We start from the raw sequence: 11,840 nt of genomic DNA on the forward strand, positions 1-11,840 counted from the left end.
CTTTCTCCAACAATAACCAACATACAAATAGGGCAATGCGATAAGCTGATCCAAGAGAGACATGAGACACACTCATTATATTATTCATTGTTTTGTAAGGATCCTGCACAGGAAGTTTCCAAATCATTTGTTAGTGCGAGCATGTCCTTGTTTGACGTTCCCTCGCGACCAGAAGTTCTCCAAGAGTGCCAAAGTTCAAGGCTTTCGAGGTTAGACGAGCAAGGCTGCACGCCTTTGTTATCTACGATGTGTGTGGGAGCCTCCCAGCTAAATATCATCTGGTAACCTGTGTGTGCCTATGCCAGCCCCTTTAAGTCAAGGCTTGTGAAGATCCATGCAAGCCAGCATGCTCAGGGCGGTCTTCAACTGGCGGGGTCTGGGGTGCGGGGGGGGGAGAATGCTATGAGGGCATGGCTGCACATCTACGGTGCCAAGGTCTATGCTTCAAGAAAGACATGGCAGATTAGGTTTGGCACGCCTCAGTTAATCTTCACTGTAGGGCTGGGAGATTTGACCTAAAAATATATATTTTTTTTTAATAGTAAGTAATAATCGCCCAGCTCTACTTCACTGTGCATACTGCTACGAGATGTCAGTCATTTTCATCCATCTACGAGAGCACAGAATGAAGAACATAATATCTTATTAAGATACCACCACCACCACCACCAGCACCACCAGGATCGCAGTAACGAAGGTCTGTTTCTGAATCTATTGTGAACGTTCTAGAAAATCACCTAAACGTTTAGCATTCTTCCCTCATTTGGCCTCTCATGGACCCCAGCAGCCTATGAGGTTTGAGTTCTGCATTCCAGTCATGGTGGTGATCCGCACTGAGGCAATAGTGTGAGACAAGACCCTCCGTTCTCTCCTCGCCCGTTCCGATTATTAATGCAGGTCAGGCTTGAGGCTAGCTGCCCTGAGACCGATTAAACCCGGTGCCGATAGTGAGGGTCGTTCATGTTGTCCAATATGTGGTGCTACGTCGGTCTCATTTATGGAGCAGAAGGCCTCCTGGTTATGTCTGTGGATGGTCTTTAATTTGCATTTTTATTGTACATCTGCATCAAGCTTGTTGCACCAGCCCATTTTGTCTATACTCATTTGCGGTTCATTTCCGGATACATAATATATTGATGAAAACTGTGGGTGCTACAAGGCCGCATCATGCACAGAATGTCAGCATCCCTGCTCACCACTGTCAATGTGAAAAGAGACAAAACACAAGCTTATAATTGGACTGGTTTGACATTTTAACAATGATTTCCTTCTCGCGCTCAGGCAGATTTTATATTTTGACTAGGGATGTAAACGGTTAATCGACTATCGGTTAATTGTCGAAAATAATTTAATCGATTAAATTAAATTAATTGTAGGTTAACGCGGGATAACCACGTTAACCTACGGGATAGGTTAACGCGGTTATCCCGCGTTACGAGACACCCGCGGGTTTCTCGCGGGCGGCGAGAGACCCGGCACATAAACATGAGGCGATCAAAACGGAGTGGAGTATGGGAGCATTTCAAACTTAATGATGACAAAGACGCTCAATGTAAACTTTGCGGTACTACGTTTAAGTTCAGCAGCTCTACGAGTTCGCTAAGATACCACCTTCAAAACCTGCATGCAGCCGTGTTGCAGGGAGGAAGTCCATCGCCTTCACAACCGACTATCGCCGCGGTGATGGGAAGGCGAGTATGCGACGACAGGAAAGCTGAGGGCATTAGGCCTACTCAGACGATTTGCGGCATCATGATCGAAAAAGATATGATGCCAATTAGCACCACTGACGGCGAGGGATTTCGGGAGTTAATACACTTCATGGAGCCAGGTTATAATATCCCTTCTCGAGCGACCGTAACTACCCGCCTGGAAGCACGCTACAAAAACTAAAATCTGAACATGTATTCTCAGCAGCTGGCCTCACTGTAAACAGGCTGCGCACACGACTTACTCTAGACAATGTTAATATGCTTATTTTCCTGAACAAAAATACAGGGGTCTAGGTCAGGAGTCTATTGAAAACACATTGAGACAGGAATGTTTTTGTTTCAGGAGAGGTAGCCTATATCTTAATTTAATTGTTTAATAGAGGCCCTCTAATTTTACTGTCACCTTCCTCAGGGATTTAAGCTGTGTTCAGTACTACATGTTATGTTAAGTTTCCAGGGCTAGTGATCTTACTGTTACCTTTCTCAGAACAAGGGGGATTCTTAAGTGCTGCTGCTAATGTTTCAAGTTTTTTTTATACTTTACCAGATAATTATATGTAGGCTTAATGTTGTGTAGGCTAAGCCCATATTGTATAGATTTAAAATGTTATGTTGCTTAATGTTTCACATGCAACAGGTGAGCCAGTGCACAATTATTTTTTATGTATTTAAATTTTCTGTGCAGAATTTTGGTTAAATGCCATTATCTGTACCGTATTCCAACAGGTACAATAAAACATTAATTGAGGAATATAACGTGCATTTTTTATTCAGTATATAAGCAACATTTTGCTTTACGTTAAAGACACCATGAGAAATGTATGTTCTCAGGAAAAAAGCCGCTTATCAGTTAATCGTTAATCGATCGATAAGGTCAATCAACTAACGATTAATGAATTAATCGATAATTTGCATCCCTAATTTTGACAGTTGCGAAACATCTCACATGTAGTGCTTGTCAAGTTGTATCAAATTAAAATGGATGTGGGTCTAGAAAACCAGGGTCTAATGATGTTTAATAGACAAGGGCACATACTGAACACCACAGGGGTGAGGTGAAAACAGAGCCAGGGAGACAGGCTACCACCATGGTTCCCGCGGTAACTAAGCAACGCCCCTCTTGGCTAGCTCCCAAAGCAGGGGAGGAGGATTTTAGCCAAGAATGTGAGACACGTCAATAAACAGAAAGTTTGAAATCTGGGTAAGTTTCCTCAGAATAGAATGAAAGAGTATTGAGATGGATAAGACTTTCATTAATTGTAAGTTATGGCTGGGTTTGTCGTCTCATTTTTGAATGGGTTGAATGACTACTTCAACCAAATTAGTATGACTCTAATCTTCTCTCTGTTAGTTAATAGAGTTAATAGAAGACTATTGGGAAGCACTTTTCTAGTGTGTCATTTATTTTACTGAACAACTGTATTGAAGTCGAACTTAAAAGCACCATACTCCCATCTTTTGCATTTGATGAAATAGTGAAAATTGCTTATTGTCAGCACCACACAGTAAGTCCTTTAGCCCAGAACCTGAACCGAAAACGTTCAACCTCGGATGTAACAGCACTTTGAGTTTCACCATGAATAAAGAGTAGTAGGCACTCGTTTCAAACAACACATTCGTCCATGAGGTAAAAAGAAAAGTTGATACATAGAAAGTATCAAACTGCAATTTCAAAAACATTGTCTTGCATTTTCGGCATCAGACAGCGTCTGTCTGAAATGATTTGCCCGGGATGAGGCTGAGATGAACCAAATGTGTGCATGCTGGGGGGGGGGGGGGGGGGGGGATTACCTTGAAGGGTGAGAGGAAACGGGCTGACCTGGGTGAAAAACAAGAAAGTAATTTCCCATTTTTGTGACGCTAAGCGGCTCTGTCAAGCACCCTGCTGTCACCCGTGTCTCCCACCAATAAGAAGTGGAGCATCTGAACCTCTTAATTATTCATGGGGCGGCAACTGCAGACTCAGAACTGCAACCAAGGGGAAGACTTGTCTGACACCGGGGGTGGAGCGGGTGAGGAGGTATGGATTTGTGTTTAAGACTGAATTAAAGTTTGCAACCAAAGGCCATTGATCACCTCTCACAAGCACGCAACACACACACATAAACACACACACAAACAAACAGGTAAAAAAGGCCTTTCATGAAGGCACGGTAACAACAAAATGAGTGAGATGCATACCAATAAGCAAGCCACAAGACAAACAACAAACACACACACAGATTTTCATCTGCATAACCTCCACGAACATCCAAGTTCTTACCTGCAAGTCTTTCTTGGAGCTGCCAGTAACGAGGTTGTAGTGAACTATAATGAGCGGAAGAGGAAAAAAAATTGTTCACACATGCTTTAAAAAAATGTATCTTCTTAAATTAAAACAATTCAGAGTAAGAATCACTGACAGGCTCTGTCGCTTAGGGCACACACAAAACAAACAAAAAAAAACTGTTTCATGATGGCATTTTTTTAGAAGTGCTAGCTTTGGAGAGATTTTAAAACATATCCCGAGGGGCTAACTCTCTGGCCTGTGCTGGAATTCTGAGTGCATCGCCTGCCATTCATTGATGCAAGTTTGCAATAAATTATTCTATCAAATTATATTGTCATCGATTTTTGGACAAGAAAGTCTTTGCATGAAGATTCTTTCCCCCAAGATTTTCAGATCAATAAGTCTCATCAAACATCAGTATTGCTGAGTGTATTCAGGGCTACATCGGATCTGCCGATATTAAAACGAGGGGAAATGTGGTCATGGAATCCAGGCCTTCAGTCAAACTTTAATAAGACTATAATTACCAGAAAAATGGGGGTGTCAGATTTCATGCCTCCCTTTGAGCCCCCATCAGAGAGCACTCGAGGGTGTTAATTAGAGAGCGCATATCTGACAGCGGAAGACCATCCTACCATTACTGGCAAGTATAATATATATATATATATATATATATACATATACACATACATACAGACATACACTAACACTATATTACTGTACTGTATATTACTGTGTATATATATATATATATATATATATATATATATATATCCATTATTTTACGATACAGTACCACAGTAAGTCAACTGCTAGAAGACAATATAATACAATCAAACTAAAAGTGACCACAACTTCAAAACCTATCCACCAGTATACAAAAGGGCTGAGGACCCCATTGACATCTTAAGAAAATACAGAAATATACAGTTGATTCTTCATGTGTTGAACCGCAAGGAACTCAACACACTGAATGACATTTAGAATGCTTCCCAGCATCTAATAATCACCAGGGGAGAGAGTCTGAGGCCTCCTGTGAACCGCTCTTCACTTAACCACATCATTAACCTTTACCGGCTTGCAGCCGCCAAAGGCCTACTGCATCACCGCCACGGTTTAACCATGGTGGCGGTAAAAAGCCCAGCCATAAAAGACCTGAACTGTAGCAAATGAATTGCACTGCAGGGACCAAATCAGTTATTTTAAAGTTGTTTCAACTGTTACATCAGGAAGAAGAAGAAAGCCCCTTGCAAGTGCTTTAAAGCTGTTTTCTTGAATCGATAATGATGTCTCCAGCTATACACTATTGTCATTGAGCTCGTTCCAAGACGACTTACAGTCCGTTCTTTAGATACGTGACACTAAGGAGCAGCTTGAGTTGGCGTCTTGCTCAAGTGCGTCTACAGGTAGGTTGGATTGCAGCCACTGTGCTATCCTGTCGTTATTTATAATCTTCCTTTGTTTGTATATTTCCGAGAAAAACAAGAAAATCCTAATCCAACTGGCTCCTGGGCTCCTGCAGGGATTGAAACCGGAACAAGGGACACGCCAACACAAGATAATGTAGGAGTCAGTCCCGCATTCTCATCTGGCGAATCCCTGCTCCTTCTATCTAGGGGGATTCAAACTGCAGTGTGCAGCTCAGAACAAAGCACACCACGCAGGAACACAGCCAAGTTTGTGCAGCACATTCTGCCACATCTGCCTCAAACTTCCCCGTGTCTTTGCACGACTTTGCAGTCCCGCAGGAGGTGGGGAAGGGGATGGAGGGGCTGGGGTATCCCGTCGTGGAGCCTTGCGTCTTCATTCCTGGTGGGACAGAGTCGCCTGTTGTCGCCGCTTCTCTTTTATCTGCATAGCCAGCTGTGCCGGTGTCTGTGTTTCTAACCACTGGCTCAGATTAAGAGGCAGCCGAGGGATTTTCTCGCTGCTGGATTTGGGGTTTGGGCATCTCAAGATGGTAGGCCTACCCCAGTAACAACATTGTTAAAACACTTTGTTAAAAAATATTTTAATAGGATTCCATGTCGCATGAGGCCGCATTGTAGAGTATAGAACAGTTATGCACAGTTCTTGCATGCAAAAATACCTACTTGGTGCATTACACCCTTTGTCTTTGTTCATAGAGGTGATGTGGGGTTAAACACATGTGCATAGAACACTCTTTACACTAGAAATAAATACATGTTCAAAACATAAATACATATTTCAATACAGGCTGCTTCTCACTAACTTCTGTTACCTTCTCAGTAACTACAGACGACTTCAGAGCCGACCAGTCGAGTACCTGTTCTGTCATTTCAGAACAGTATCAGATGGCGAGCCTGTGTGAAAGTCCATTTTCAATGGAGTGTTTGGCAAAGGCAATCAAGTCAGTAGCACAATTCTTCCATCCCAACCTTTTATTTCCAGTTTCCCTTTCCCCTTACAGTAGAACTTTTCAACCTCTTCAGGGCTTTCACGAATAGCTGAAGGGTTTTCATAATGAAGTTAAATTTGGCCAGATTTTCATTCTGCTAGTTGTATGGACAAATGATCAATTATTCACTTTGAGCCCATTACCCAATTGATTGTCGTTTCAGAGAAATTGAAAGCACTTAACAGTTTGGCTTTAAGTGCATTTTGCTAACCTTTAACTAGTAGTGTAGCTGTGTCATTGGAGTGAGTCAGACCTTTTAAGCTTGATGTTTGTTCTGCTTTTGTGTCTTTCTCTTCAGTTCAACTCCATGGTACACCGACCACACATGAAAACATGACATGCCACTCAACATACAGTGCTGCACACATTCCTTAATAACGCTATAAAGATAATGGGAAATAATAACAAATAAAATAAAAAACCTGATTTAGTGCCGGTGAAAGTGATTGGACCCTAACCATTGCAACTGTCATCACCTTAAATACCAATTATTACAAACATCCACAAGTGCCACAGGCGTGGACAATAATTTAATAATAAAAGCAAACATTTTGAATGTTTGCTTTTATTATTTCTACCGACTCAAGTGTAACATAACATACAATTGCACTATTGCAGCAACGGTAAAGGCTAGATTAATTGATTATGAAATATAATAATTGTCATCATATAACCGGAATAAATAAATAAAAATCTTTAGAACAAGTACGTTGTCGTTACTGACCAACACTAACGTGAAGTCTGTATGCGCTGAAGCCGAACCCCAGCGGAACACACACACATCATCCATGATCCCACTGAAGTGTAATCATTGATCCTGATCGATGACACCCGTCATTCCCCAGCAGCGCTCCCTAAAGAGCGACCCGGGAGGCGGCGAGAGAACCACGGCTCCTCCGTGACTTCAACAGTCACCAGAAGTGACGGTCCGTTCAGAAAACTAACTCGAAGCCTAAACTATATATCCTGTTACAACAGACGCACTCCACTATAAGTTGCATGCAACTTTATTCGCTACGGTTTGGTGAGGGTCGTCTTCCGATTAAAGCGTGGCCGAAAAACACTGTTTACTCCAGCAGTGAAAACTAAAAGTGAATACTTACAAAACGAGAGGAAAATCAAGTATCTCGCCACTCTCGGCACAGTGTGAAGGTTGTTCGGTAGCATCCCTAGAGTCCGACGCCGTGAGCGGTGAACAGAGGCTATATCACCTTCAGCGGTCAGAGCTTTTTGACACACTGTTTTAAAACGTTTCCCTCTTCACGCTATCACGGAAAACAAGGCTCGAGCTGGAGGAGGTAACCAAGCCCTCCGAGGCGCAGGCGCGCCCTCTAGCGGCAGAACGGATCATTTGTTCCTGTACCCCAGTGTCCCCGTTTGTAGTTATTTATTATCACCTCCGTGATCCATTATCACATCCGTGACCAATGTCTGTACTTTTCATACCATATTGCACATTTGTTACAATGAAAGCAATATTTACATTTTATTTTCTACATACCAACCCACAAACCTACCAATAAAAGCTGGTTTATACCAGGATCGTTTTGTTTTTAATATATATTGTGTCATCACATCAACATTTATATAACCTGTATACATTTTATGAGGATACTTTAATAATGTTACTTACCGACTTTGAATTTCACCAAATATGTATTAGCCTATTTTCTCCCTTCACCAAGTCATTTTCGAATACAGAAATGAATGGGCATACTATGGAATTATAGAATAAGAAAATGTAGGTGTCCACATACCGTTTTAGTCTACTAAACCATTGTTATGACCATTTCTGTTTGGTTCATTGGCCCTTATATAGATATATAAGGGCCAATGAACCAACACAAACCCAATTCAGTTATTCAGCAGGTGCAGAAGACACTAGGCCACCACCTGGGAATCTAGTTCTTCAGTGCAATGATAATGAATTAAATGAACCCTCCATCTTAGGACTGTAATCAATAGAGCAACAACAAAACCAATCAATACTGTATCAGACAAGAAACAAACCCATCACACTCAAAGCTCATTTGAATAGAAAACTTATTTCAAAACATAAAGTTATTGTGAGACCAATTATCCCCATGGATGATATATCAAATGTATTTGTTTATTTATGAATTTATTTGTTTATGTATTGAATTATTATCATCCTTCGATTGCGGACAAGCGTCTGTTAAAATAAACACTCACTCCCATTTCTCATCTAAACCAGTCCCTAAAACAACAAGCAACAAAACAACAGTAATATTCACCCTGAGGGGCTCTGGGAGATTAGGTAATCCTTTCAGTCCCCCAACTCCCCTTATCAGCACAAATTGTGTTTTTATTCCATCTACTGCGGAACATCATTGCATCCCAACTGTCAAACAAGAGCCTGAACTAGCCTGCAGCCAGCAGTGTGTGCGCAGCAATAACCACACACTCTTCCCCCCAACTACAAGGCCACATAACGGCCAATAAAACATCCGACAAGGGGTGGGAAGCACTATCTTTGTTGTTATGTGGATTGGTTTGTGTCCAGGTCTTCTGCGGAGGAAGCTATGAAGGGCTGGGGACCACCAAAGGTCGGGTTTGGCTTCAAGCAGACCCCTGGTAGCTCCATGATGTCAAAGCACTTCAGACTGTGGTACACCGTCTGCCCACCGCTGAATGGTGACTTGTTGCTGTGTTTGAATATTTCATGTCGAAGGCTGAGAAATGAAAAGATGTCACGCAAACTTTAGCTCCACATCTCTTTTGTATAGTCTATACTACTGCAGCAGTAATAATATTGTGGGTTGACTTACCGCACGCCGTGTTGCTCTGGATACAATATACTCTTATATATTTCTTTTTCAATGTCGTTGTCACTGGTGGATGAGGACTGAGGATGGGATTCGGGCTGCTAAAGAGGCGAGAGGGAGGCAGTAAAAGCAGATTTCAGCGAGCGATACAACATTTTACACTCATTCAGCAGCAGACACTTTCATCCAGAGCACAATCAAACCCTGCAGAGTCAGAGCCACTGCAAGCCGCACCACCACGTTTGCCACAGACACTACCGTACAGAGGGCAGAACCGCCGTACGGGAGGCAGGACATGATCTCACCAACAGCGACCCCGTTCACATGCAGCTCACACCTTGAGCGGCACCACGCCTGGGTGTTCGGGTCGGGGGTCTGCGGGTCGGGGGGCCGCGGCGGGGGGGGCACTCGGGTCTTCTCGGAGGACGGGGTGGTCCGGCATGCTCAGTGGATCCACCAGGATTTCATGGGGGACCGCAGGGTGCCCCCAGGAGGCGGCGATGCGGAGGTTCCAGCTGTCCGCCTGGCCGAAGGTCCCTTGGAACAGAGAGCAGGCGAGGGCCCAGGTCATGTTCCTAAAGGGCTGATTATGGGATTCGAGGCAACGCAAGGGGGTTGACGGACCCGTTACGTCCTAGCGGACCCTCCTTGCGTCTACCACGAGGGCCTGACGTGCGCCTCCCAAAAATTGTAACCTTGCGTCGAAGTGACGCAGCAGCAAGGGCTGTGATTGGTCCGCTCACTAAAACCCGACGCAGAGCCAAAACAGGTTCACGACTTTGTCAAAGCGTCTGGGGGGTGACACGTCAGGGGGACGGACGTCATGCCTCGACTTCCCTGCTGTGTTTTCCGGTTCATTCACAGCTTATACAATATAAAGATGATAATATAAAGGTCACTCAATTCATTAATTTGGTCACTTGAGTCAAATATCTTGGCAGGTTCATTGTGCTTTCAGCAGGACAAACCCTGACAATCCAAGAATACACTTTGGGCCAATCCATTTGTCAGACGCTTCTTCAAGTCTTGAGTGGATTTCTTTGTTTATTCCAATGCCGCCGTGTGATCTCTTTCAAGAAAACTATCCAGCACTTGAATTAAAAAAGGATTTTTATCTTTTTTTCTTAAGAAGTTAATTAATGACAAATTGTCTCTTTCTATGAGTGTAGAAAAATAAATCAGGATTCCTCTGTATTCATGATATCTACAGCACTAGAATTCCCATTTTTAATTCATTTTGAGGTTTTATTCTCCAGACATTCTTATAAATGGACAGTTTTGATGGAAATTAATACGGCATAGTCCTACCCCATGGAGTCAGGGATAATTTGAAACAGTATAGTCCTAGACAATGGACTCAGGGATAGGAATGTTGGATGAGCACAAAAAGATCATATTATTCTCAGCAGCTACCTCCTCCCCCTCCCCCTTCCCCTCCCCCTCCCCCTCCTCCCCCTTCTCCTCACCCTCCCCCTCCTCCGCCTCCTCCTATTCTTCCTCTCCCTCCTCCTTCTCCTCTCCCTCCTCCTCTCCCTCCTCCTCCTCCTGCTCATCTCCACCCTTCCCACTTAATAGGGTGAGCTAGTCCCATGATTAATGTCATCTGCATGACCCGAGAAAATGTCAACAAAAGAAGGGGTAATTCCCTGTGCAGGAATGACACCCACCTATGAATTCTCCATAGATACTCCAGAGGCGAACGGTGCAGTCTGTGGAGGAGGTGAGCAGCATTTGGCCATTCTCCACAATCTGCAGACTAGAGACCAAAGGCAGAACAGGAGGAGATGTGAGCCAGAGCATACACAGCACCTACCCCAGGCAGGACACCCACTGATAAAAGGCTTCGGTCTGACGGTCGAGGCAAGCGTTGACTCAAATCTGTGTGAGAGCATGCCATGGGGAGACTTACATGACACATACGAGATGCGTGTCTGTGAGGCGTCAAAGTACAAAGACCAAGACACAACGACCAAGTGTTCAGATCAGAGAGTGAACAGTGTCTGATCTGGGCTACTGGTAAGGGTGTTGGCCTCTCAGCCGAAAGATTGCTGGTTTGAACCCCAATGAAACAGTTCAATTATAAATGTCAAAGTGAAGCAGGATAAGTTACAGGGCAGTAGTCGTTCCCCCTGCGTAGAGGAACTTGTTATCTTCTATCCCTGCGTGTTGACATGCCCCGATTGGCAGGGACGCTTGGTTTCACACAGTCAAACATTTTCTTTAGGAATTTAGAAAGCACTTCTAGTTACAGTTTGTGATGAAGTTTAAAAAGACTAGCCTTTTTTGGCTAGCCTTCTGATTCCTATGGCTAGGCAAACGACCAAGTGTTTGATCAGAATGGGAACAGTGACCGATGGCCTACTGGTAAGGGTGTCGGACTCTCAGCCGCAAGGTTGCTGCGTTGAACCCCAATGACACTGTTAAATAACGAAAGGCAACATGACGCAGGACAAGTTACAGTGCAGCTGTCGTAGTGCTGTGCTGTCGTTCCCCCTGCGAAAATCAAGTTGTTACCATCTATCCCTGTGTGTTGACATTCCCCGATGGGCAGGGACGCTTGGTTTCACACAGTCAGAACTTTTCTTCAGGAATTTAGAAAGCACTTCTAGTTACAGTTTGCACCAACACTTAAAAAATAATAAGAAGAATTTACT

General features: G+C 43.6%; 2 protein-coding genes and 1 non-coding gene across 3 annotated transcripts in view; 1 reads left to right on the top strand and 2 right to left on the bottom strand.

Annotated features, from left to right (window-relative positions):
* The window catches only part of b3glcta (beta 3-glucosyltransferase a), a 46,257-nt gene extending 38,615 nt beyond the window's left edge, over positions 1-7,642 (bottom strand). The window contains exons 1-2 of the mRNA XM_084466300.1: positions 7,504-7,642; positions 3,976-4,019 (exon numbers count right to left, since the gene is read on the bottom strand). Of these exons, the coding sequence (XP_084322426.1) occupies positions 3,976-4,019; positions 7,504-7,567 (108 nt within the window). The 5' untranslated portion in view covers positions 7,568-7,642. The remainder of the gene's footprint in view (positions 1-3,975; positions 4,020-7,503) is intronic.
* Positions 7,643-9,517: 1,875 nt separating this feature from the next.
* Positions 9,518-11,840, bottom strand: part of wdr95 (WD40 repeat domain 95) — a gene marked incomplete at both ends in the record, with an annotated part of 20,645 nt that continues 18,322 nt past the window's right edge. Inside the window, 2 exons of the mRNA XM_084467275.1 lie at positions 9,518-9,723; positions 10,854-10,942. Of these exons, the coding sequence (XP_084323401.1) occupies positions 9,518-9,723; positions 10,854-10,942 (295 nt within the window). The remainder of the gene's footprint in view (positions 9,724-10,853; positions 10,943-11,840) is intronic.
* On the top strand, positions 11,629-11,757 carry LOC311342693 (small nucleolar RNA SNORA63). The gene has a single exon (XR_014633434.1). It is a non-coding gene; the product is annotated as a small nucleolar RNA SNORA63 (small nucleolar RNA).

Source organism: Micromesistius poutassou (assembly GCF_964030765.1).
Source record: "Micromesistius poutassou genome assembly, chromosome: 4".
In the NCBI taxonomy this organism is placed as follows: Eukaryota; Metazoa; Chordata; class Actinopteri; order Gadiformes; family Gadidae; genus Micromesistius; species Micromesistius poutassou.